Source organism: Sorex araneus, chromosome 4 (genome assembly GCF_027595985.1).
Source record: "Sorex araneus isolate mSorAra2 chromosome 4, mSorAra2.pri, whole genome shotgun sequence".
In the NCBI taxonomy this organism is placed as follows: Eukaryota; Metazoa; Chordata; class Mammalia; order Eulipotyphla; family Soricidae; genus Sorex; species Sorex araneus.
In genome coordinates this window covers 54538526-54565056 of record NC_073305.1, presented here as the reverse complement: position 1 = coordinate 54565056, position 26531 = coordinate 54538526, and the positions used below count along the sequence as shown (strand labels likewise).

Below are 26531 nucleotides of genomic sequence, written 5' to 3'. Positions count from 1 at the left end.
GACCAGCCCAGCGGGGCTGCAAAGATGGTACGATGGGTAGGCACTTGGCTTGCATGCAGACTGGTTTGACCCTCAGCACTCCATTTGGTCCCCGGAGTCTGCCGGGAGAGATCCCTGAGCACAGAGGAGGCCCTGAGCATCGCTGGCTGTGGCCCTTAAAATAAGGGGGAAGGAAGGATATGGGCAAGAGGGAGAGGAGGGGAGAACAGGGGAGAGGAAGGGAGAGGAGGGGAGAGCAGAGGAGGGCAGGAGAGGCGAGGTCCCCGCAATTCATGTATCTAGAAAGCTTTCCCAGAATGGATCTCAGATGCCCAGAGTTGACGTTAAGAGTGAAGGGCGCAAACTTTCCTGAGGTGTGTTTGCGTAGCTGGGCCCAACCTTCACAGGAGGCAACTAGGACAGCTGGTAAGGGACCTGAGGATTAGAAGGGGGGAAGCCCCTCTGGGTCTTGGGGAACCACAACTCTCCCCTCCCCTTACTGCACTCAGCACCTCCCACACACACATCACCACCACCACCACCACCACCACCACCACCGTGATTGTCACCTCTCCCTCAGCTCTGATTTGTCCTTGAGGAAAGACAGACTGGGTGGGATTGTTGGTTCCCCACTGGGACCCACACACCACCCACACTCAGTAAACTGAGGCCTGGAGTCAGGGAGAGAGGAGGTCAGGGAAAGATCCTGGCGCCTAAGGTTGGGGTCAGGACACTGAGGACCAGTTTTTCCCATGGGGGCCCTTCTTTCCTGCCAAAGGCTTTAGGGCTCTAACTCAAATCCCCACAGTCCCCTGTGCAAGGCGCATAAACACACACACACACACACACACACACACACACACACACACACACACTCCCACAGGCGCCTTCCTGAGGAAATGCAAACTCCTCATGGTTCATCCCTCAGTCACTCCTCAGTGGCTCCCTGGGCACCCCCTGGGCTTGCTGCAGTAACAGCCTCAGGCCTAGGGGAAAGGGCCTCAGGGATGCCCAAACCCTGCATGTGAGGCGGGTCAGGGACTGGGAGAGGTTTCCTGGGGCCCAGATACAGGAGGGGTCACGGCTGGCCAGTGTCCACCCCCACATTCTCCTGGAGCCTCGGGACCTCCCACTTCCCGAGGTGGACCTGCCACAAGTGCTGGTTTGAGGCGGTCTTCCCTCCCACAGCCCCCGGCCCCCCCAAATCCTGCCGTGGATCTGCCTCTGAGTCTTTTCTCAAAGCGCCCATTCTTACACCCCCTTACTTCCCCCGCTTAATTTTTCAACCTGGAGAGAAAAGGAAAGGTGAGAGGGAGACACAGAGGCCAACAAAGGGCCAGGAAGAAAGTCCAGGGTCCCCGGAGTAGCATGAGGGGACCCCAAGCCCGCCCTTGACCTCAGCCCCCTGCTCCCCACACCCTGGGGTGCCCTCCTAGGGCTCTGTTCCACTCACAGGTGTCCAGGCCTCCAGAGAAGAAATTGGGGAAAGACCCTCCTTGGCCACCTCCCCCCCGGGACCCCTCTCAGGCCTTTGGGACAACCTCCTTTGCTGTAGGACGGACATTTCCCGTCATTTCCAGTCACTTCCCTCCACGCCTTTCCCCTGGTTCCCGTTTTCCTGCACACCGGCAGGAGGGTCTTCACCTCACAGGCTCTGTGGGACTCTCCGTCCTGCCCCATCCATCAGGAGGTGCTTTGGAGAGAGTCCAGTGAAGCAGGGAGAAGACAAGAGAGTGGGGAGATGATCAGCACCCCCAATGGCCATGGTGGCAGGGCCTCGGCATGTGCCCCCAAACAAGCCCCTCAGTCCCGGGCCTGGTGCTTCCCCCAATGCACAGTCATGCAGGAGCAGCCAAGTTAGATCCCCACGGCAGTTCCACGCGCCTGCAGAATCCTCCAGGAGCAAGGGCTCTCGGAGACCCCCGCCCCCTGCCTGCACCCACACGCCCCCCTCCCAGGCCGCCACCCTTCTCATCTAGGCAATATCTGGTCCCAAGTGACAGCACAGCAGGTGAGGCACCTGCCTGGGGCAGTGAACACTGGTTCCACCTCTGCAGCCACCTGGTCCCTGGGGTCGCCAGGAGTCACTCCCGGGCACAGAGCCAGGAAGAGCCCTTGGGCCTAGCTGAGTCAGGCCCCAAAACCTAAATAAATAAATGTGTCCTTAAACTTTATACAGATAGGAGTAAGCATGCTTCCCAGGGACCAGAGAGCTAGCACAGGAGCTAAAGCTCGCGCCCGAGGAGCAGCGGGTGTTAGTTCAGTCCCCACAGGTGCGGGATGAAGGCAGGCCAGGCAGGCACCACCAGGGGTCACTCCTGAGCACAGAAGCAGGAATAGACCTTGAGCACAGCTAGGCGTGGCCATCAACCCACCCCATCCCCCACCCCTACTCCCCCAAATGCTTTCTAATCATTGGAGTTTCTCAGAATCTTTGCCAGTCTGGCCATTACCTTGAGGCATCACTGCCCCCATGACACCAAGGCAAAAACCCCAGATTCAAAGAGGTTGAGTTTGCTTCTGAAGACCCTGTGGCCAGGGGCCGGAGAGATAGCATAGCAAGTAGTGTGTTTGCCTTGTACACGGCCGACCCCCAGGTTTGATCCCCGACATCCCACATAGTCCCCCCCCGCCCAAGCACCACCAGGAGTAATTCCTGAGTGCAAAGCCAGGAGTAATCCCTGAGCATCTTCCTGGGTGTGACCCAAAAAGAAAAAATAAAAATAGACCCTATGGCCACCAAGTGCGAGAGCCAGGACTTGAGCCCAGATGTTCTCACAGCCCACGTCCCTTTTTGTACTTTTCAAGTTTTTCACTGATCTGGATGAAACTGGGCATCTCAGCCAGAGCCCCGTCTTCACCTAGCCGGGTCTCATGACTACCCGCAGTCCCCCCTCCCCAGACCCCCGGGAACTTCGCTGAAGGGGGCTCTTAGAGTTCAGAAGAATTTCATTTGCATCCTGAGAGCACTCGGAGGTGGAGTAGGAGAGACCAAATCAAAAGCCAGCTTTGAGGAAGGCAGACGCCCAACCGAGGAGGCTCCCTCGCCCGCCCAGGGATCCGCTTGCAGAACCTTGTGTCTCCGAAGCTGCCGTGAAAGAGGGACTTTGTTGGAGTGGGAGATCCGGTCTCAGGGGCTGGGCTGGAGGGGGCCGGCAGGGAGTGGAAGCGTTTGTCTTGTCATCTAAAACTCAGAGGAAGCCCAAACCAAACATGGACCCACGCTCCCGTCCCCGGGAAGCTGGGGAGCAGGGTTTGGTCTCGGCTCCTAGGGAAATGCAGAATGTGACCTTTGAGTTCCACTGAATCTATGAACTTCAAAAACCAGAGTGGGGGGAGCTTGTATTTTTGAGAGACCCATTCTCCCCCTCCGCCTCCCAGGCCCCGGCCAGGAGCTTTTCCTCAGGCACTGAGCTCTGGGAAAGAGGCTGTTGTTGTTTTGTGGTGTGCAAATGCCCAGGGTTTGCCAAGAATCATATCAGGGGGCCTGGCGGGATGGTGTCAGAGAAGGCCCATGTGGCCATGAGATAGGCCCAAGGATGTGACATATTCGTTTTCCATGACTGCTGCAACCAATTACCACGTAGAGGCCCAAGAGCTTAAACACCAGATTGAACAACGATTTGCAATTGTGGGGAAGTTCTTAAAGACGTCCAGAGACTAAAGAAAGACAGGGATTATTTGAACAAGATCTGTTTTACAGATTTTTCTTGGTCTCAGCTCCCCGTCTCTGGTAAAAGATTTCTTTCCTCTTAAAATAGAGAGGGTTCCCTTTCCAGCATTTTATCTCTTGCTTTTAGGGGGAAAAAAGGGAGAAACTTACATGCCCTTTCTGCATCTGCTGCTTTTCAAGTGTCTTTAGCTCAGAATAGTCCCAGGACAAAATAGCATGATGACCTAGTCACCGTCCCACCTTTGCTAGACGAAACCAAGCCAATCAGAACCAATTACATCTTTAGACCCACCAACAGTCTAACAAAGGTCCAATTGCCTCACACCAACATTTTTTTTTAGGCTTTTTAAGCTTTTCAAATTGTGTGGACCTAGTGATGTCTACCGGTCTCTCACCATAGCTTTTGCTTTCTCCTTTAAAAGCAGGCCTGACTTTCCTAAGTTTAGAAATCTACACATTTTTTTCCCAAGCACTCTTCTAGCATACACAAATGCTGCCCACATTCTACCTTACCAAACAAATTTCCATGCCAGAGAATGAGTATCATGCACATTCCAGAGTATTCCCACCACACGGCTGAAGGAGTAGAGCAGACAAATGCAAAGGAAACAAAATTAACCGGAATACAGTTGTAACATGTGATACACTTTTCGATTGGCCAAGGAAGACACCAAGAAAATCTTGATACCCTAATGAAAAGTCCAGCTAAAACTACTGAAGGAATACGTTTACAGCGATATTAAATAAAAATAGAAAAGAAGGCTGAGATTTTGTGAGCTAAGTGTCAGAGTTCGAAGCTGGTTAAAAGGTGCCAGAGAAATGGCCTGGAGCACATGCTTTGCATGCAAGAGATTTGCGCTTGACCTTCAGCACTGCCTGGGCCACCAACCACCACGAGAAGTGACCCCTTAGCCCAGAACAGCACCTTACCCGTCTAATGCTCAGAGGAGGCCACAAAGCAAAAAATAAAAACAGTGAAAACACAAGTTGGTAAAGGGATGGAGAGAGAACGCAAAGGGCTGAGCACGTTGGAGGTGAGAGGTCTAGCTTTGGTCTGAGCCATCAGAGAACCCCGGAGCATCAACCAGGAGTGATCCCTGAGCATCCCAGAAGGAGCAGCCCCCACGCGTTGCCGGTTATGGCCCAAAGCCAAAAACAAAATAAGCTGATAAAAAGAATAGAACCAATCCAAAGAACCAGAAGTCAAAGAAAATAAAAATAGAAAGAAACGAAAGAGCAAGAGAAAGAAATACGGTGATACTTAAATAACCCAGCTTTGCACTTCACAGTCCAGTTCTGTGCTGATAAACCCACACCGAGGGCCAAAGAGGGAAGAAGCATACACACAACAACCAGAAGACAAATCCACGTTAAATGATGTGGCAGAAACTTTCCCAATATTCAAAACTTCTGGACCTCTCATGACACATCCCTTCTCAGGCATAGACTCTAAAACAAAAGCAGAAGGACGCCAAAGGGCAGATACTCTATGGAAACATTTTAAAGAAAAGAAGAAGCGAAAAAGAGGGCCCAGCCAAGGATCAAGGTAGATGGAAGTTCCACCCCTAGCATGGACACAGGGGAAAAGGCAAAAGAAAAAATTCAGACAGAACTTACAGAACATGGGCTGGAGCAATAGTACAGCGGGTAGGGCATTTGCCTTGCACGCAGCCGACCCAGATTCGATTCCCAGCATCCCATATGGTCCTCTGAGCACCGTCACGGATGATTCCTGAGTGCAGAGCCAGGAGTAACCCCTCTGCATTGCCAGGTGTGACCCAAAAAGAAAAAGAACTTACAGAACTTATAATGTGTTTCCATAAAGTTATTTGGAGCACATATGCCTCTCTTGCCCCTTCCAAAGGAGGCCAAGTGAGATGTCAGGGCCCTAAAGTTAAGGCAAACCTCAGCGTGACCTCTGGTCCCCTCGTCAGCACTCTGTGACCTTGGCCAGCACCATGACCTCCGTTAGCCTCAGTCTCTTCATTAACTAAAGCAGAACCGACTAAACACTGAGCTGGCGCACAACCCAAGCTCAGCCAAAGGCAGCGACCTTCTATCTGGTCAGGAGGGCTGCCCCGAGAATCAAGGCGACCAACACAGTCCTTGCAGGAAAATAAGATCAATTTCCAGAAAGAACAAGGGAGTGTGACAGAGACAGTCTCCCAGTCCCACCAATCGCCTGAGGGAGAATAAAGCGACCATAGATTCACCTCCTAGAGGAAAAGTTCCAATTGACAGCTGGAATCAGAACACACCCAACTCCAGACAAGGCATGCAAGTGGACAACGAGGGTGAGGGAGATGGTCTTACTAGCGATTGGGGTCTTTTACTCCCCCCCCAATACTTTATACTTATCGGTTTGTTTGGGACTATTTAGTTTGTTTTGTTTTTGATGGAGGATAGGCTGAGGGGCAGTGCTCTGGGGACCATGCAATGCAGGAGATTCAACTGGGTACACCAGCAAAGCAAAGCAGGGATGTCAGCTCTTTTCTGTCTTATTATTACTGAGATCACATGGTTTACAGTAGTATTGCTTTTGCTTCTGGCATAACATTACTTCACCACCACCAAGGTGCCAAAAGTCCTTAACCACTGTCCCCAGGTCACTTCTAATCCTCTCTTGCACCTCCCTCCTGCCACAATTGCTACTTTTTAAAATAAACTTTGCTCCTCTATTTTTTGTTTTCTTTTGTGATGCCAGGTATCAAACCCAGGTCTTATTACATGCAGGGCAAATGCTCTGCCACTGAGTCACATCCTCAGCCCCTCTCCAGCCTTTTATACAACATTCCCTATTTCACACAATGCATTCAGGAAAGAAAGAAAGAAAGAAAGAAAGAAAGAAAGAAAGAAAGAAAGAAAGAAAGAAAGAAAGAAAGAAAGAAAGAAAGAAAGAAAGAAAGAAAGAAAGAAAGAAAGAAAGAAAGAAAGAAAGAAAGAAAGAAAGAGAAAGAAAGAAAGAAAGAAAGAAAGAAAGAAAGAAAGAAAGAAAGAAAGAAAGAAAGAAAGAAAGAAAGAAAGAAAGAAAGAAAGAAAGAAAGAAAGAAAGAAAGAAAATGCAGATCAGAAAAGAAATAGACTCTCTCCTCCTTCCCCTATCTAGTATAGCCATTGCAGACATGTGGTGTGAAATTTTTCTAACTTTTGCCAGCCCACATTCTCACTTGATAAATTATATCCAGTTGCCATTTTCTCTTTACACCCCTCTCCTTTCATGGCAATATCTTTTTCATAGGTACGTAATACTCCACCAGTATGACCAGGCCCCAATAAGCTGAAGCCACATCAGCTACTTTTCCACCAGCTCTGAATCATCTTTTCTCTTGAGCACAAAGTTGGCTGCAAAATTCTGCTGATGCCAAACCATGGTGGGGGAAAAGGGAGGAGGGTGGTATGGATATCAGAGACAGGATCCCCCTGCCCCAACACCTGCAGCAGACCCAACCAAGGACAAATCAGAGTGGCACAACTCCAAATTCTGGGGGAAATTCAGGGAATCTTTAAACTAATCTAGCCACAGCTTTTCTCCCCATACCCCAAGCAGGTGGAAAAGAGAAGCCCTATGACATCAAGTCGACTAGCGGGGGTCAAGTAGAGCTGCAAGTAGTTCACTTCATCCTCGAAGCCACACTTCTCTGAGACTCCCTTTACAGGCAGAGCAGGGGGCTGCTGAATAAGGACTCGGGTTCTGAGGTTGTCACTAGCAGGCTAGGGAAAGAGAAGATGTGTGTGTGTGTGTGTGTGTGTGTGTGTGTTGTGTGTTTGGAGAGGGGCTGGATAGTGTTCAGAGAACGTGTCTCCATGACATCCCAGAGCCAGCCAAGAATTGTTCAGTATTACAACTGACTGCCAATGGGCTGAATTTTCTAGTGCAGAGCGATGGAATAGGCAACCTCTTATATATCCACAGAGGAAGGGGAAAAGGACCAAGGGCCAAATGGGAGTGAGTCATCTCTCTGTACCCCTCACCCCCCCTCACCATTTTTGGGTGACACCTGGAAATGCTTGGGGGTTACTCCTGGCTCCGCACTCAGGAATTACTCCTGGTGGTGTTTATTACTCCTGGTGGTGTTTGGGGGACCATCTGGGATGCCGGGATTAAAACCCAGGTTGGCCACATACAAGGCAAGCGCCCTCTCGGCTGTACTGTTGTTCCAACCCAGAGTCATCTCATTTTACTGAAGAAATGTGAACACAGAGGGTGTAGCCTTTGCCCAAGGTCACATTGCCAGGAAGAAGGGGCGGGTTTGTCACACCCTACCTGCCATCCCTTTTCTGCACCCCGGGGGCTCAGTCCCTCAGGTCTAGGATGACTTCCGGTTTCTATGGGGTGGGATATCATTCCCACAACCAGGCCCTGCAATCACCTCCAGCCAATCCTGCCAGTGCCCCCCAGCCCCTTAGAGATCTCTCCAGGAGCGGAGCGGCCGGTGCAGGGCCCAGGAAGGCAGCTGGTGGAAAGCGAGGCACACCGTGCGCCCAGCCCCATGGACTCGCTGCTTATTCATCAATAAAACAATGCTTGGGCTATTTCGAGCACCTGGAATTTTCTACTTGACCAAGCAGAGAAGTGGCTGCCTGCCCAGGTCTCTGCCCTGCTCACAGTGCCGGAACAGGGGAAAGGCGATCCCTCTGTAATGGGATCCCAGGCAGGACTCTTTCCTGATTTCCTCGCCTTTGTCCCATTCCAGAAAGCCCAAGTGTGTCCCCTGCCCCCTCTGGGGCACCGGGAAGGTCACTGTAGGTGGGTCTGAGAGCAGGACCCAGCTCTGGAGCTTGGCAGCTGTGGGACTTGGCACAAGTGACTTCACTACCCTGAACCCCAGCTTCTGCTGGGGGGGGTAACAGATCACCCTGAACAGGGCAGCTTTGGAACAGGGGGCATATCTGCTTCGTAGAGGTGCTGCTACTCCAGGGATGCAGATGGTGTTCTGGAAGATTCCCAGCATAGGATGCTCAGGTGTCCTTTGGTCCCGCTGCTGGTCTCTCTGTGACCTTAGAGAAGTCAATTCCCCCAAAACTTAGTTTAATCAAAATTAGTGCCCCTATTTATCACAGCCACCCAGGATGGATATCAAAACTTGAAACAATGAACAAAGTCAATGAAAAATCAGCATGATTTACCAAGCTCCTACTCTGTCCCAGGCCCGAGGCTAGGTGCTTCCCGTTCATGAGTTCTGACTCTCCCAAAGTTGCACCCTGCTTATAAAGAGAGAAAACTGGCACTCAGAGGAGCAGTGTGACTCATGTAAGGTCACATGGCCGGTAAGTGGGGCAGCAGTGAAACCTGGGTGCTCACTCTCCAGAGCTCGTTGTGCCCATTTTCTGTTATTGTGTTACCCGTTACCACAAAATCAGCAGCTTCAAATAACAGACATTGATCAGTTTCCAGGCGCAAGCATCGGGGAAGGCTTAGCGGCACCCTCTGCTCAGAGTCCCACCAGGCTGTGGCTAAGGGCTGGGTGGGCTGCATATTCCTCTCCAGGGGCCTGCTTCTCTAGAAGCTGCTTCTGAGCGCATTCATAGTGCTTGCCAGAATTTTTTTTTTTGTGGTTGGAGAACCCCTACATGCTTGCTGGCAAATGCAACATATATTCCCTTTGCGTGTGTTATAATGTTACATATCATATATTATAATGTAACACACATATATTACATACACATATGTGTATCTATTACATTTTCCATGTTCTATTGACTAGTAGAAGAAAGTTTCAGATCCTCTCCATATGCAAGCACACACACACACACATACACACACACATATACATATTCAGAGACTATCACACTAAGGTACAAATAGTGGATGGGTTGGATTATGTTGTTTTGGGGTTCCCCATGCTTCTTTCACCACCACAGCTTCTCTTTGCCCTGCTGATTTCCTCACATACATTATCCACAAAAGAAAAGACAGAGATGGCATCTATGAAGTTAGTTTCCCATTGCAAGAGTCGATCATCTTGGGACTAAGAAAAATGACACTTGAGTGCCAGTGGCTTGGGACATGGAAGATACATTGGAACTCTACCTCTAGGCACTACACAGTGTAAGGCCAGTGGCCCCCCGCCCCCATGAGATATCCCAGTGGTTGTACGTTAAAAACTTTTTTACAGTTCAAAGAGTATGAAGACTAGAAGAGATAGTTGTTAGGGGGAAAAGTGACTTCTGACAAGAAGTCATGGGGATGGCACTGAAAGAGTAGGTGAAATATAGAAGGACTAGAAATCAGTCCTTGAAAGGACTAACCTTTCATTTGTAGCACTGCACTGTAGCACTGTTGTCCGGTTGTTCATGGATATGCTCGAGCAGGCACCAGTAATGTCTCCATTGTGAGACTTGTTGTTACTGTTTTTGGCATATCGAATACGCCACAGGTAGCTCTCCAGGCTCTGCCATGCAGGCGGGATACTCTCAGTAGCTTACCAGGCTCTCCGAGAGGGACAGAGGAATTGAACCCGGGTTGGCCACGTGCAAGGCAAACGCCCTACCCGCTGTGCTGTAGTCCAACTATTTCCAATGTGCTTCGAGGGTGCTAATAGGCATTAGGCAAGCCAAGAGTTTGGGGGTCAGCAGGGGGGAGTTAGGACAGGGGAACAGGTATCTCCGCTGTGCCACCTCTACTTGTTCTGACTTGCGCTGTGACTCTCCAGGAAAAGAGCTGTGGGCTCTGTATGCCTGAGACACGCTTCTCAAACCTCCCTCCTGTCCCAGAGGAGGTCCCCAGGGAACCACTGAAGGCAGGGGAGCAAGAGAAAATAGCCAAGGTGTTCTGGGGAGAACACAGTGAGAGGCCCACAAGAGGAGACTGTAATCATTCATCTGAGGGTTATGACCACCAAGTCCAGGGAGCAAGAGACAGAAACAGGAATAAAGGCACACAGAGAGATGAGATTCAGGAACATGCATACGGTGGCTTGGATCAGGAGGTATTCAGAGTAACATGTTGGATCGATTTTAGCTTTTCCACTGAAAGCAGGGGTGGTGCAGGAACAAAACATGCACTCTAATATTCAGAGAACTCATTCTTAGCTCGACCACTTTGTCATTTATGCAAGGTTTTGCACCCCTCTGGACCTCAACATCCTTATGTGTGTGTTTTGGGGGCCATACACAGTGGTGCTCAGGGTATTGTCCTGGCCCTTTTCTCAGGAATCACTCCTGGTGGTCTTGGGAGTTGAATCAGAGACAGTCATGCGTGAGGCAAGCACTTAGTGCTATTTCTCCAGCCCCTATCAGTTTTCTTACTTTTAGTTCTTTTTTTTCTGCTTTTTGGGTCACACCTGGCAATGCACAGGGGTCACTCCTGGCTCTGCACTCAGGAATTACTCCTGGAGGTGCTCAGGGGACCATATGGGATACTGGGAATCGAACCCAGGTCAGCCGCATGCAAGGCAAATGCCCTACCCACTGTGCTGTCGCTCCAGCCCCTCCTTACTTTTAAATGAGTAAAGCCCCTTTTCCTCGGGGTCTTTATGAGATTTCCAAGGTGAACATGAAGAGGCAGTCTAGCTGTAAGAAAGTGTCAAGCCATGAAGTGGATTCTCACTTTTAGCAACAATGGAGGACTTGGCACCCAAACAACCCTGTGCTGAAGGAACATAACCCTTGACAAAATAAGAGGCAGCTGATTTCAGGCAGTGGTGAGCAGGCAGTGGAGAGTGAGCACTGTGATTCTTAGGACGTGAGATCCTAAGCACCAGGTTCTTGTCCTGAGAAAATTTCCTGAGCATGGCACAGGCCATTTGATCCCAACTAGAGCATAATAGTCCCTCCAAGTCTGGAAAGCAGAGACCAAAGTTTAGAACTCGGCAACAAAAGACGATCGACTCTGAAGGACAGGTTATTGGAGGGGGATGTCAGATGTCTAGGCCCCCCTCCAGAACCTGCACTTCCTTTCCCAAAAGTTGGTGTTTACACAAAGCCAGGTGAGACTCGTCAAGGCTTCCCAGAGAGGAGATATTAGGGGATTGAGAGTATAGGAGACCCCTCAGGTCAAGCAGTGCTGGGAGACACTGAAGGTGCTTTTCCCCCAGGCAGGAATCTGAGACCGCAGAAAGGGGTGCTTTGGGGGGGTCATGGGAGTGAAGACCATGCGCTGGACCAGCCCTAACAAAGCCTACAGCCAAATCCTTCCTGGTCCACAGAGAAGAGTATTTAGAGTTATTAGAGATTAATAAAATTAAAGAAGCTGGGAAACAGCTATGCCATGCACAAATTTTCCCTAAAATTGTATAAAATAAAACTCATAAGTTTAAAGGGATGTCATTAAATGTACTGCATACTAAAATAAAATATAGCACTCTTCAGAAAGAAATAACAATTCAGGGTGGTACAATGCCTCTCTCTCTCTCTCTCTCTCTCTCTCTCTCTCTCTCTCACACACACACACACACACACACACACACACCATCTGGTACACAACTAAAATTTTCTAAATTTTCTAGACATACAAAGAATCAGGCAGATGTGATCCTTAGTCAAGAAAAAAGGTCAGTAGAGAGTGCCTTCAAAATTACCCAGAGGTCAGAGTTAGCAGTGTTTGGCATCTCAGAGATACTCAATAAATGCCAGGTGCTCTTCTGCATTCAAGCAGCATAATCAATTGTCCTCCCCCCCCCCAAAATTTTGAAATCCAAGAGTTAATAAAGGAATAGTCACCCAGTCTTCACATAGCCAAGTTCCTGTTCTCACTACACAAAGTCAGGAGGGGGAAGAAAGGTGAGCTGCCTCACTGAATAATGAAAGAAATAAACCATAACCCTGTCACAATTCATTGTGTGAGCCCCTCAAATCCCTGTGCCTCGGTTTCCCATTTGTTGAATGGGGAAGGTAGGCAGAGCATCTTAATGGGCCCTTTCTCTTCAGGATTCTGTTTGTCTGGCATGGAAACTGTTTTCAATCTGGCTACACTACAGGGCCCGGAAGAACTGGTTAGAGAAGGAATCAGATCCACTTCTAATACCTCGGGGGAAACACTTACTGGGATATCTTTCTTCCCAGGTAGAATAACACGGGGCTGTGGCAGAAACTGAGTTTATGTTCCAAAAAAAGTCTCTTGAGAAATGTCTCCTAGCAACCAGCTCCACCACCAGCACACCCTTCAGGGAACTTTGGAGAAGCACAAAGGCTTTTTGTGGCAGCCTTCTTCAAAAGCCCAGGTTGCAACTGTGATTGGTCCAGATGCCAATGTGAAGCACAGGGAGCAGATGGTGGGGAGGGGGTCTGGAGGGCATCCACTCACTGCCTCAGCCTCTTTCCCCTTTGGGAAATTACCAGCAGTCTAGCTACAGGGCATGGAGCAAGGCCTTCACACCTGAGTTCCAAACCTGTTTTCATCTCTTGTTAGGTAACCCTAGATGAGTCTCTTAACCACTCTGAGTCACAAGCTCCTCCTTATACTAGTGCATAATATATATAATAATATCCCCTCGACTGGCTCATACCCGTCTTCTTGCTGCTGTGCTATTTGGCTGCTATCAAGTCCATTCTTTCTAGAATAATTGTCCTTTACCCATGAGTGGTGTTTCAAGCTGGTGGTATCTCTTGTAGCTGGGAATTTGCCCCCCATGTGCCTGGTTATCCTTTCCTCTGATCCAATGGCCAAAAACCACTTGATATGGGTGGAGAAAGTTCAGTCCCCTTGCCATGCTGTGGTTTCACTGACACTCAGGACAGTCCGTGCAATCAGTCTGCAGTTAGACTTCTGCTGAACCCACATCTTTGCTTACCTTCTGTCCCCTTCTACTCCCCTCCCTTACCCCTTACAGATTTCCCATGAGAGCAGTCCTTCAATAAATCACCTGCAGAGAGCAAATGACATGGACTCCCTCCACCTCAGATCACTGTGAGGATCACTGAGAAATACCCACGAACTACCAACCAACAGCTGATGCACGTGGCGTGCTCAGAAAATGGACATAGTTTCCTCCTTCTCTTAGCATTATTGTAATTACAGACAGGCCTGGGACCAGAAGGCACTGCCAGTGAGGACCAGAATAGGGGACTGTCTTGTTATTGGGGGTGGGTGTGTGGGAGGGACTGGGAATAATTTAGACAGACTAATGCAGCAAATAAAGAGCTATCAACTTTCTTTATTTCCTAAACTAATATTATAAACTATTATTCCTATTGTAAAACTAATAAAAAGTAATTGCCCTCAAAACAAAAAATATTGAAGAGCGCTGAGATATATAAAAACTAGTGAATGAATAAAATCCCCACCACTTGAATATAATCTCTATGGGCATTTTGATTTGTATCTTTTTTTTTTTGCTTTTTGGGTCACACCTGGCTATGCACAGGGGTTACTCCTGGCTCTATACTCAGGAATTACTCCTGGCAGTGCTCAGGGGACCATATGGGATGCTGGGAATCGAACTCGGGTCGGCCGCGTGCAAGGCAAATGCCCTACCCACTGTGCTATTGCTCCAGCCCCTTGATTTGTATCTTTCCAAAACTTTTCCACATAAATTTACATTAGTACAAATACACATGTTTATAGGCATATTTATATATATAACTTATCCAAAAAACATATTTCATAAGTATAGAACATAAAATAAGTGATATCATATTGTATATGTAATAATATGTAATATAGTTTTGTTATTAACAAAAGGAATCACACTCTACACACTAGCCTATAAACTGGGCTTCCTTTTCACTTGCTGCTCACATAAAGATAATGTGCATCTTCTATGTTTGTTAACATAGGTCTATGTATCCCTTTTAGCCATAGTTGTTACATTTTATTGGGACAACACAGCTTATTGAATCAATTCTCTATCCCCGGACATTTATCTTGTTGCCAATCTCTTTTGCCACTATGAGCAATGCTGGCTAATGTACACCCTCCATCACATATCTTTGTGCGTGTGTTCCGAGATTTCCTCACAGCTAATTCCTAGAAATGGAAGCGCACAGACATGGAGTACACACCATCTCCCTGCAGGGGGCCATACTACCCAGAGTCCTCCAGGGGCACCCAGAGCGTCTATTTCCCCGACTAAGTATCCAGCCCTCTCCAACACAAGGTATTGTTTTGCTGTAATTTTTGCCAATCTGATACGCAAAGGGAAAAAATAATGCTCCAATTGTTGCTTGAGTGTGGATTTCCTTGGTTTCTGGGAAGACCAAGTATCTTTTCTTTCATGTGCACCACTTGGATTTCACCTGCTGAGACCTGCTATTGTCCAATCCTTGGCGGGGCTCCTCTGGGTGTCCCCTCCCTGCACCTTCCCCACAGGCTCAGTGGCTCCCCGGGAGTGCGATTTCATACTATCTCCGAGTCCCGCTTCCTATGTGCTGGCCTCACAGGAAGGTACAACCTGAGCTCTCAGCAACTCATCAGAGGCCGTCAGCACTGGGGTTCCTGGGAATCTAGCTCCTTCGCCCCCCTTGCCAAGTCCCCTCTTTAGGCCCAGTCCATGCCTCTTTACCACGGAGACTTTGGAAATCAGATATACCCAATGAAAAAAATCTGTTTCCCCCCAAATTGTAAACCCACCCAGCAAACACATTCCAGGAGGTGTTTATTGCATGATTTAGGGAACATTTCCAGAAACTCCCACTACAACATTCCTTTGAAATCCAGTGCTCATGAAGTTTAAAGGTCCCATGAGATTAAGTGCTCACCGGATTTAGAATAAAGTGTATGTATACCAAGATCCATCACAAAACCCAGGGATTAGGCTGAGACATGGTACAGGGGTAAAGCACTTGTCTTGCATGTGATTAACCCAGGTTCAATCTCTGGTACCAGAAATGACCTCCCGAGGGGGCCGGAGCGATAGCACAGCGGGTAGGGCGTTTGCCTTGCACGCGGCCGACCCGGGTTCGATCCCCGGCATCCCATATGGTCCCCCAAGCACCGCCAGGAGTGATTCCTGAGTGCAGGGCCAGGAGTAACCACTGAGCATCGCTGGGTGTGACCCAAAAAGCAAAAAAAAAAGAAAAGAAATGGCCTCCCGAGCACCACCAGGAATGACCCCTGAGTGCAGAGTCATTTGTAAATCCTGAGCACCTCCAGGTGTGATTTCCTCCCCCCCCCCCCAAATAAAAGTAAATGCTTGGACAGAAAATAACCAGGATTCTACTGATAAGAACATTTCCTCTGGGTGGGTGAACTCACCCATGTACAGAAGACATATCTTAATGCTCACAGACAACCGCTCAGGAGAGCACAATCAGTGCCATCGGTAAGGATTTGAAAACTGAGTTCTGCAAGACCTTTTCTAGGACAGCTGCACAAACAGTAGAGCAGGCCAGAACTCCAAAAGAGCCTCATGGAAAGGTGCCTTTGGAATACAGTAGAGTGGGACTGGGGAGTAGCTTAGGGGTCAGGCTTCATAAGACCCCAGTCCCATCTGGTGTAGCTCAGTCCTGGCAGCCATAAGCTACCACCAGGATGGTCCTAGTTGGCCCCAGCACTGTTGCACTCCAATAAGGCTGTATAACCAGACCCAAGCATTGGTCAATGCCTCAAGTTGATCCAGTATCAAGGATTTTTAAAAGTAGGTCCAGAAGATAGCATAGTATTAGGGTGTGCGACTAGCATGCACTAACCTGGGTTCTATACCTAGTACTACATGGTCCCCCGAGCATTTCAGGGTGCAACCCTGGAGGTCCCCAGCACCGAGGGATACGGCCTGGGTATCCATCAACTTATGGCCCCACTCCACCCAGCTGTAACCACTCTCCTGCTTTTCTTTCTTTCTTTCCTTCTTTTTTTTTTTCCTTGCATTGAACCTCCAGTCTTCTTGGTCAACTATTGTCAGAAGGGGCCCCAAATGGGCTCCTCTCTCTCCTCCCCACAAAAATTGAATGGTGTGGATCCACATATGCTAGCATACAAACCACCCCCAGGGTATATTGTAGACTTTAAAATAAAAGCTTAAAACAATACAAAATGCCTGCTGAAATACAAACCCAGCCTCAAAACCAGTTGACGACTCTGGAGAGGGGATGCCATCAGGTTAAGAAAGAACAGTCAGGAGAAATGAAGTTCTTATATTTAGACACAAGCGAACGACTTCAGATGTTTAAAGCAGCAGTTTATTTAGTCCGCAAGCCTTTGAGGAGAACTAAACCGCTGACCTGCAAAATCCCAGCCTGATGGGAAGGCTCTGCATCCTGGACTTGGGACTCCTCCCGCAGGGCCTCAGCGCAGGGACAGGGTGGTGGGCCTCTAGGCCTGAGGGGCGGAAAGAGTAGAGCCGCATGAAGAGTGAGCTGCTTCACGGGAAACAACACTCGTAAATCTCAAAGATTCTGCCGATGAAAGCAGACACACATGAAAAGCAATTTCATGACACCACGAACACGAAGTTCTAGAACAAAAAAATAAATAAATATGAGAGAACAGATGGGAGAAAGTGGGTATCGACTGAGAAGGAGCACAGGGAGGCTGCTGGGGCACAAGAAATGCTTTGTCTCAAACTTGGAGGTGGTTGTCAGGGCGACCACACATGCAACCTCACTGAGCTGCCCATTTAAGACCAGTGTGCATGGGCTGATGCCCTGCACACAGAATGCCTGAGTCAATGAGTAGCATGGCATAGCCTGGCCTGGCTTCATTGGGAGTGGCCCCCAGATGCTTTTTCTAGCGCCACTGGGGAGGTCCCTAATTTTAAAAAAAAAAAAGATGAAAAATCTCAGAAGAGATACCAAGCCGATGAAACTCCCTAGGTCCCTTCTCTGCCTGTGGCTTCCTCAGTTCTACCTCAAGGTTTGTTTTCATTGACCAATGTCTGTTCCCTTTCTTTGCTTCTTTGACATCACATATGAGCGGCGTCATTCTGTATTTGTCTTTCTCCTGGTGTGTCACTTCACTCTGCATGATCCCTCCAGTTCCATCCAAGCCTTAGCAGTGAGCATCATGCTCCATTGTCTGGGACACTCGAAAGAAAGGCATCATCCTGGGCTGGAGCGACAGTACAGCAGGCAGGGCGCTTGACTTGCACGCAGCCAATCTGGGTCAGGTCCCCGGCATCCCATATGGTGCCTCGAGCACCAAGAGTGATTCTGAATGCAGAGCCAGTAGTAACCCCTGAGCATCGCTGGGTGTGGCCCAAAACAAACAAATCGAAGAAAGGCTTCTTTCTTCAACCTGGAGGGGAAGCAGCAGAGCAAAGTAGAGAGGAGGAGAGTTAGGGTTGGGCTCGCTGAAAGTCACCAAGGACCAACTCTGAATGACTCTTTCCAAACAGTCAGGCACATGGTGGGAGCAGTTGGTGGCCACCCGAAGGACAGGAAAAACGTCAGTGTCTTTGACTTTTGCCAACACTTGAGTTGTCTTCAGCCACAGACAGAAATAATGCAATTCTTCCTCTGAAAATTGGGAGTGCAAACCTTCTTCACTAACCAGAAGTATAACGGAACCCACAATTCTCAATCCTGAAATTTTGTGAGCAAATGAGAATTAGAAATATTTATTGGCACAGTCTTTGGAAAACACAAACCATAGCCAGCAACAACATCAACAAAAACCCAGGCTTTTCAAATCGGCTTTGCCTTTGCAAAGAGTTGCGTGCAAGTAGAGAACTTTCTCACTCAAACCAAAGTCCAATCAATGAAGGGGGAGAGGCCTCTGCCTTGGTCATTAGGGTTTCACTGGACAAAAAGGTTGGCCTTATTTTCCAGCAAGTCTTTCATGCAAAGAGGGTTGGCAGGCAAGGGACATTCTTTGAACTTCAGATCTGAGAGCTGCTCCTTATGAAATTCTGGTTTTGTGATGCTAATAATGTCACCCTCGGGGGCCCAGCCCCACTTTCCAGCGCTGAGGAGGGAGATGTAAGGAGAAGCTCAGATCCCCTTTGAGCCCTCTGGAGCAGGTCCTTTTTGCACGTCCTAGAATTTTCTTCCATAGATAAAGTTACTTGTCCTCTTAAACCTTTTGTTAAAAACCACAAAAGAGACTTGGCCAGATCCCAAATACTCTCCCTCTTCTATGCTCTCCTTGGTGGCAGTGCTCAGGTCAGGAATCCCCAGGGGGAAAGTCAGGACCCCAGGTCCTATGTCCGCCTGACCGTCCCTGGGCAGGCAGCAGGGGCCCTCCCTCATCTCCGGCACAGCTCACTCTCTATATAATTGCTGCTTTCCCACACACCGCCCAAAGCTCCACACATGAGTGCAATCATTCATTCACTCATGCGTTCTCTCAATTAATAATCATTGGCATCAATAAAAGCTCAGCCCCAGATCAGATCCTGGGGAAAGACCTGTGATCAGCCCCCAAGAACCCCTTGGGGAGAGCACAGTCCAGAGCAGGAGACAATCCCGTGGAGCGGGAATTAACACAGGGACGTCTGGGAGTACATGCTGGGCCAAGGGGACCCTCCTTAAGGAATTGGCCTTTTAGCCAAAGCTCTAAAAGATAAGGAAGAATTACTTAGCCGGGCAGAGCTGGGGGCTGCCGCCTCTCCCCCATCACGCTCTCTACCCTCCCCACCCACCCACCCCATCCCCAGCCCTGGGAGGGAAAAGTGGAAGGAGAGAGACAGCACAGCTCACAGGGAACCTGAGCAGTTCTTAGCGGCTGAGCCTGCAGAGAGAGGGAAGTGACCCCAATTCCCCACCGACCTTCCCTCCTACCCTGTGTTTCCATAGCTCCATTCCAGCTGTCCTGGCTGCCTGGCTTTCTCCTGAACATTCCAGCATTCTCCAGCCTCTGCACCTTGCTCTAGCTGTTTTCTGTCTGGGACGCTCTTCCCCACATCTCTTTGGCTCACTCCCCTCTTCTCTCTGAGAACCCTCTAATTACCACATGCTGGCCCCACCTTCCACTGAGTGCCCCGTGCCCTCCTGTACTGTTCCTTTTTCCTGACACTGATCACCTTCTAACACGCTGTTTCCTTGACCTGTTTCCCGAGGCCTGTTGTCTGCCTGCCCCCCGGAATGCTCCTTCCACAAGGTCAAGCACCTTTTGTCTGTTCCTCATGGAGGCATCCTAAGCCCTCCAATATCTGAATGAACAAAGTGATGAGATTTGAGCGTTTGGCAGCAGGGAGCAGGTTGCAGAGGCCTTAGTGGTGCGGGGAGGCAGGCGTGTTTGATTCCAGTGGCAAAGGGACACCAAGCATTTCAAAGGAGACAAGATCAGAGTCTGAGAAACATTGTAAACACTTCCTCTGAGATTTTTCTGTAAATTAAAAAATATTCTAAAAATAATCTACTTTTTAAAAAAGTCTGAGAGTATGAGTCTCATACATGCCCCCACACACACACACCTTAGCTATCCCCATCTATATTCTCTCTCAGTTTGTTTCTCTGAAGAAAATTTGACCTTAAATAGTCTCTTCTATGACCAGGAACACTATGATTATCTTCCCCTGCCAAGGAACAGAAGGTCTTCACCTCCACCTACTCTCTTTCTCTTCACAGAAAGAATATTCTCCTCAGGCCAGATTTCATCATGAAAATGTGAAGCAGAAACTCCATGGTTCAGGTAAGCTAGACCTACCCAGAATTCCTGAGGAGTGCAACCCAAGTTAATCTATTGGAATGCTCTGTAAAAGCACATTCCTTAGTCACAATTTTCCTGCACCCCCCTCTTTATTCAACGGTTGACTTGGTTTCCTCCCAGTAGCAAAATCTTTGGTTCTATGTGGGTTCAAATTCCAGTTCCACTACTGACTAGTCACTTGAGCCTTATTTTCCTCATCTCTAAAAGAGAGAAACCACAGCTTCATCCAAAAGCAACTGAATAGACTGAATGAGATGAATGGCAAATTGGATATCATTTCTTCCTCTAAAATATGAATATGAGCTAGTAAATACCAAATGTCTGGCACCGTGCCTGGCCCTCTTGGTGGCTGGATCTTGACAAGAGGCATGATCCATTTGACCAAACAGCTAAGTCCCTGAGGATCTAAGTGTGTCACTTGGGCCCTGGGGACCCGTAGTGGGTATGAAAGAACAGACAATTCTGAATTAGAGCAGAAGCTGGGGCTGGTTCATAGCCAAGGAAATCCAGAAAGGAACTGACTTGCAGCTGACCTAGGAGGCACCAAGACTAGAGAAACAGAGGCAAAGAGAGATGATGCCATGCAGTGAAACCCCAACACTTTGGTTGCAGAGAAAACAGCCAGGCTGAGGGTCCCCGGCCCACACAGAGCCTTGAACAGCTGCCCGTTTCTGGGCAGCTCCAGAGGATCTATAAGTTTCAGGGGATTGGTTTGTGACTGGAGAACTGGCTAAAGTCTTGACTCCTCCAACTAATGGTATTAAACATGAGCAAGTCAAGAACCTCATCTCTAACCTGGACATTGCTGCTCCCTTTCAGCACTGTTCTGAAGAGAAAATGAGGTGAGCGCGAGGCAGTGGAGCAGAGTGGCCTGGTTCAGGGGTCAGGTGACAGCTCCACACTGGGTGTTCTCCAAGAAGTGGCTGCAGCTTTCTGAGCCTCTGTTTTCCCATCTGTGAAATTGGAATTTCTATAAATTCTAATTCACAGGCTTGGGCAGATTAAACAGATTAGGACATGGAGCTGGAGAGACAGTACAATGGATAGGATGCTTGCTTTGCACATGGCCGGCCCAGAGCTAATCCCCAGTACCCCATATGGGTCAGGAGAAAGACCTGAGCACAGCTGGGTGTGACCCATAAACACAAAAAGACTAGTACATAATGTACACACACACACACACACACACACATACACATACACACAAATCGTCAACCATTGTTTTATTTACTTTTTTCCTTCTATGTTTTATTTCTGCCCCACCCTTGCCTTCCTACGATGGAGGTGTTGACGTGGGGGCAGGGAGGTGCTGATGCGCGCTTCGGTTGCAGATATAATAGCAGCCACACACATTAGCTGCCATGTGGATATGAGTTTTGGAGGGAATGATGGCAGAGACCGCACACACTGATGAGCCCAGGATGGGACTCAGCTGGTGAGTTCAGAATCCCGGGTGAGTGGGCTTTTGTTCAGAATGGAAGTCAGCCTCCCTCCCAGCGGTAAGGCAGGTGCTCTAACGCCGAGCTACCCCTTGGCCTCACAACGAGTTGTTTCAGAAGAAACAGAAACGTAGCCATAGCCTGACATAAGACAACATCAGCGCGACGTTTCTCACCGGTTCTAGAACCGTCTGCCCATTTCGCTCCTTTCCGTCCCTTCTCTTTGCATCTTTGTCCCTCAGATTCTTTTGGTTCGTCCTTCCACCTGTGGCTGTAGAGGGACTCTACCAGCACAGCCCATCCTGCAGAATCCCCGGGCAGTGGGGACCACAACCTTCCCCCAGCCACTCCCTCCCCCAAGTGTTGGCTCCGCGCTAGCCAGAGTTAATTCTAAGACAAACACAGACAGACAGAAAGCACGTTACTCTCCCGCTCCGGTGAGATGGGTGGTAGGGTGACCCCCGTCTCCAGAGGAGGAAACTGAGACTGCGAGGTCAGCTAGCTCAATCGCGGGGTCACGCCGCGATTAACGGGCGGCGCTGGGATCGGACCCCAGGGAGGGCACTTTAGAACCCCACACCTTAGACCATTCGCCCAGGCCAGCGGCCCCGGGTACAAGAGACGACGAGGTGCGAGCCCGCGGCTGGGAATCGAGGCGCGGAGCCCGGGCGCTGCAGGCGGGCGCGCACCGGGGCGGGACACCTGCCGGGCTCGGGCCGGCCTCCTCCGTGGCGCTCGGCGTAACCGGATCAGCGGCGGCGGGGTCTGGGCCGCGGACTGCGCGCTCGGCCGGCTCGGCCGTCGGACGCTCGCGCTCATGGCACAGCGGCTGGGCGAGCGGGCGCGGGGCCCCGCCGAGGCCAGCGGGCTCTACCGGGCCGTGCTGCTCAGGTCGGGTAAGTGCGAACAAAGCCCCGGGACTCCCGAGACCCCCGGCATCCCGGTCTCCCGTGGGACGGCGCGCGGCTGCACGACAGGTGCGCAGCTCTCCCTCTACCTGGGCCCGGGGCCCTGGTCCTTCTCGGCTCGTCCCCCTCCTTTCCTTCCCTTCTCTTGGCACCTGGTTCCTCCCTCCTTTCATCCTGCGCACTTGGCTTCCCCGCATCCCGCCGCGCTTGTCTCTCTTCCCTTGGAGCCTCTCTCGGCTGCGTCGCTTTCCTGGGCGCGCGGTTACACGCGCCCGCCGCGCAGAGGCCCGGGGCGAAGACACGCACCCGGGCGCGGGGGGCGCGGGGCCGCGGGGCGGCCGCCGGCTGAGTGATGCATTTTCCACTGCGGGGGTCGCGGCGCGGTGGCAAGCTTCAGGGCGGCGAGGTTTCGCTCCAAGCCACTCTTCACCTTCAAGAAGGAAAAGGAAAAGACTTGCAAGGAAACTGATGATGGATGTTTCTCGGCGTGGAGTCTGATGACAGGAGTTTTTCTCCGTGTTCTGTCCAGTGTGTTAACTTAGAAATAAGCACAAACTAAACAAATGTAACGTGTAGTATGTGGCCTGTGTAAACATAATTTGCATAACAGGGATGCAGGAAAGAGTGAAGTGTGTGTGTGTGTGTGTGTGTGTGTGTGTGTGTGTGTGTGTGTGTGTGTGTATCCCTTAGAGTTTGGCAGGTTTTGGCTTTTTGGTTTTTTTCTTCACAACTCTGCTCTGAGAGAGGTTTAGAGAAAGTGAAAAATCGGTCTTACGGTGGAGGGGCGGGCCAGGGGGCATCCTTGACACTTTGTGATTAAGAAGTGTGAAAGGGGGCCTGGGGAGAGTAAAGTGGGTAGGGCGCTTCCCTTGCAAAAAACCCACCTGATTTCCATCCCCAGCACCCTAAATGGTCTTTTGAGCCCCTCCAAAAGTAATCCCCCAGCCCAGAGCCAGGAATAACCCCTTAACATTTCAAGGCACGACTAAAACAAAACAAAAACAAAAAAAGCAAAAAGTGTCAATGGACTAGGGCTTTACCCTTCACTATCTTGAACCAGAACCATCCCATTCCCCCAGACCTCCCAGAGATCCTCCCTACAGACCCTAGGCCCCAGAAGTGCTTGGAGTGAGCACAGTGACTAACAGTCTTGATTTACTTACACTAGTCCACCAGGGGGGTGCAGCCACAGAGTTATCGATGGGAACTGGAAGAACAGATCTCCAAATCTCAAGGCAAAAACTGACCACACTTCAGGCCTGGCAGCACCTCCCTGGGGAAGCACCATAAGCCTGAGTGAGCCAGTGTGGGCAGAAGAAGAGGCCCTATCAGCAGATGAATCTGATTTTAAATCCCAGCTCCAGCGATTTCCCTATAGGCACTCTGCAAGTGTTCCTTCTAATATGGAGCTGGTATTTCAGAGGGAACAGTTCGGGCTCTCAATCCACCCACAATAGCAGAGGCATCAGAGCCCTCGGCAGGAGAATTTCCTGTGCTAGGTGGATGGCCTGTCAATCTCCACCACCAACCAGGCATTGTTAATTGTCATCCCTATTTAGCCAATGAGGAGACTGAGGCTCAGAAAACTTAGGTAGATTGCCCACAATCCTGCTAAGGGCCCTTTCCTGTCCCACTGAGGGACAGCATATACACAGAAATGTAGGTCCAGCTGTTTCTTAGAATAAAAAGAATCCTAGTGAGTGATTAGTGGCTGCCCTCTGCCAAATGCGGCACTGTGTCATCTCAGCATCATGCACTGCACTTTGCAGCCAGTGTTCAGTGCTCCCTGATCGCCAGGCCCTCTCAAGGCCCAGAGATGTGCGGATGAAACACATGTGATCTTCCCAAGGAAGGAAGCAACATTCACCCTACCCTAAACAGGTGGGAAAGGAGGCTGGGAAGGCAGGAGGAAGACGTGAGACTTAGAGCCCCTCAGAGGATGGAGCTGAGATTCAGACTCTGGACTGTGAGCCTCTGACTGTCTCACTTAAACCAGAGCAAGAAGAGACTCAATGCTAGAGCATGTGGGAGGCCCTGGGCTCAGTCCTCTCCATCGCCAAAAAATAAAAATCTTACCTAGCAAGAGCAAAAGGAATCTGGCTAGGAGTCAGTTGCCAGCTGCATCCTTAGTAAAATGACAAGAGACACCCTCCCCATTAGACACCCCCACCAGTGGGGTCCAGAGTGATATTACAGTGGGTAGAGCATTTGCCTTGTGTGTGCCGACCCAGGTTCAATCCTCGGCATACCATATGGTTCTCCAAGCACCACCAGGAGTAATTCTTGAGCACAGAGCCAGGAATATCCCCTGAGCATCACTGGATATGGCCCCAAAACCCCAAAAAAAGAAAGAGATCCCCATCAATGGGATAATAGGACCAAAGAATGTTGCCTCAAGACATATACCTTGTTATGTAACATTCTCAGACCATTTCACCCCAAATTATTTTAAAACAATTTTCTGCTATTAGAGTAATATATGTGTCCCATAAATATGTTGGAAATCTTTGGGGAAATGAGATTAAAGAAGGGGGATTCAAGGCTAGAGAGAGATAATACAAGAGTTAAGGCATTTGACTTGCACACAGTTGACCCTGGTTCAATTCCTTGCACCCCTATGGTTCTCTGAAGCACTGCCAGCACTGAGCCCTGAGGACAGAGGCTGGACTGAGCCCTGAGAACTATTGTATATGGCCCAGAAAACAAATAAATAAGTTTTAAAAAGGCAGATTCTTACCCATAATTCTACTAATCGCAGCAGCTACTGGTAATACTTAGAGAGATCTCTTTTTGGTTTCCACTCTGCAGTATGTGTGTGTGGGGAGGGGGGGTGTGGGTGTGTGTGTATTCTACCTTACTGAAATTTACTTTCATCATACTTTTTTCACTTGAACGGATGTTTTTCTGGCTCTCAAGTAACTATTCCTGTCACTGTGGAGCCCAGCCTCCGCCAGGCACTGAGTGAGGAGTTTTTGGTGCCCTGTCTCCCCTTTGCCTCAGAAGAATGCTTGCCCCATCCCAACAGTGCCGTCTGCACTCAGCGCTGAGCCAGAAGGGCTTTCTCTGCAGGTGATGATTCATGCCTGGTTGACCTGCCTGTGGACCCTGCAGTGCCATGGGTAGGGTCAACCCAAAGCACATGACCTGCAGCCTTTCTCCTACCTGGAGCTCAGACCAGGCTCCTGGAGGCAGGAAGCAGCTGTCAAGGGCATCTGTGACTTTGTTTCTCTGCTCTGGGACAGACATTACTTCCTTTCTTACCCATCCCAGGCCCCAAGCAAAATTGCCAGATAAATTACAGGATGCCAAATAAATTCGAGTCTCAGATACACAACAATGTTTTTGTCTAAGTGTGTCCCCAGCGTTGCATGAATTTGCTTGACTGAAAATTACCTAAAATTCAAACTTAACTGGACATGCTGCATTTTTGTTACATCTAGCAACCCCAGAAATCATGGCTTTGGGGCTGGAGTGAAAACACAGCAGGTAGGGCATTTGCCTTGCACTCGGCCAACCCAGGTTCAATTCCCAGCATCCCGTATGGTCCCCTGTGCACTGCCAGGGGTAATTCCTGAGTGCATGAGCCAGGAGTTCAATGCTCCCCTGTGAGCATTGCCTTTGTTTTAACTCACATTGCCTGTGAATTCAATGCCTTTGGGTGCGACCCAAAAAGGCAGAAAAAAAATCATGGCTTGACAAGCTTTGGTTTGTCCCGTTTCTGCGCCTCCCCTTACACACACACACACACACACACACACACACACACACACACACACACGCACGCACACACACACATACACACATCCACATCCTCTTTTTCACTCCCATCCCTCATTCCATCATCCATCTCTTTTTTTTTAATTGCTTTTTGGGTCATACCCAGCGATGCTCAGGGGTCACTCCTGGCTCTGCACTCAGGAATTACCCCTGGCCGTGCTCAGGGGACCATATGGGATGCTGGGAATCAAACCCAGGTCGGCCGCATGCAAGGCAAATGCCCTACCCACTGTGCTATGGCTCCAGCCCCATCATCCATCTCTTATAGGAAGGAAGATGAAACCCCCAGT

At 49.6% G+C, this 26531-nt stretch overlaps 2 protein-coding genes across 3 annotated transcripts in view; both read left to right on the top strand.

Annotated features, from left to right (window-relative positions):
• Positions 1–26531, top strand: part of FAM107A (family with sequence similarity 107 member A) — a 53406-nt gene that overhangs the window by 5461 nt on the left and 21414 nt on the right. Inside the window, exon 2 of one of the 2 annotated variants that reach the window (XM_055135519.1) lies at positions 20036–20099. In XM_055135519.1, coding sequence (XP_054991494.1) covers positions 20036–20099 — 64 coding nt within the window. Of the gene's footprint in view, positions 1–20035; positions 20100–22358; positions 22453–26531 lie in introns of those variants that run through there. The other variant, XM_004616495.2, reaches the window with a different exon arrangement.
• The window catches only part of ACOX2 (acyl-CoA oxidase 2), a 71078-nt gene continuing 66980 nt past the window's right edge, over positions 22434–26531 (top strand). The window contains exon 1 of the mRNA XM_055135512.1: positions 22434–22452. The gene's annotated coding sequence lies outside the window, so the exon portion shown is untranslated. The remainder of the gene's footprint in view (positions 22453–26531) is intronic.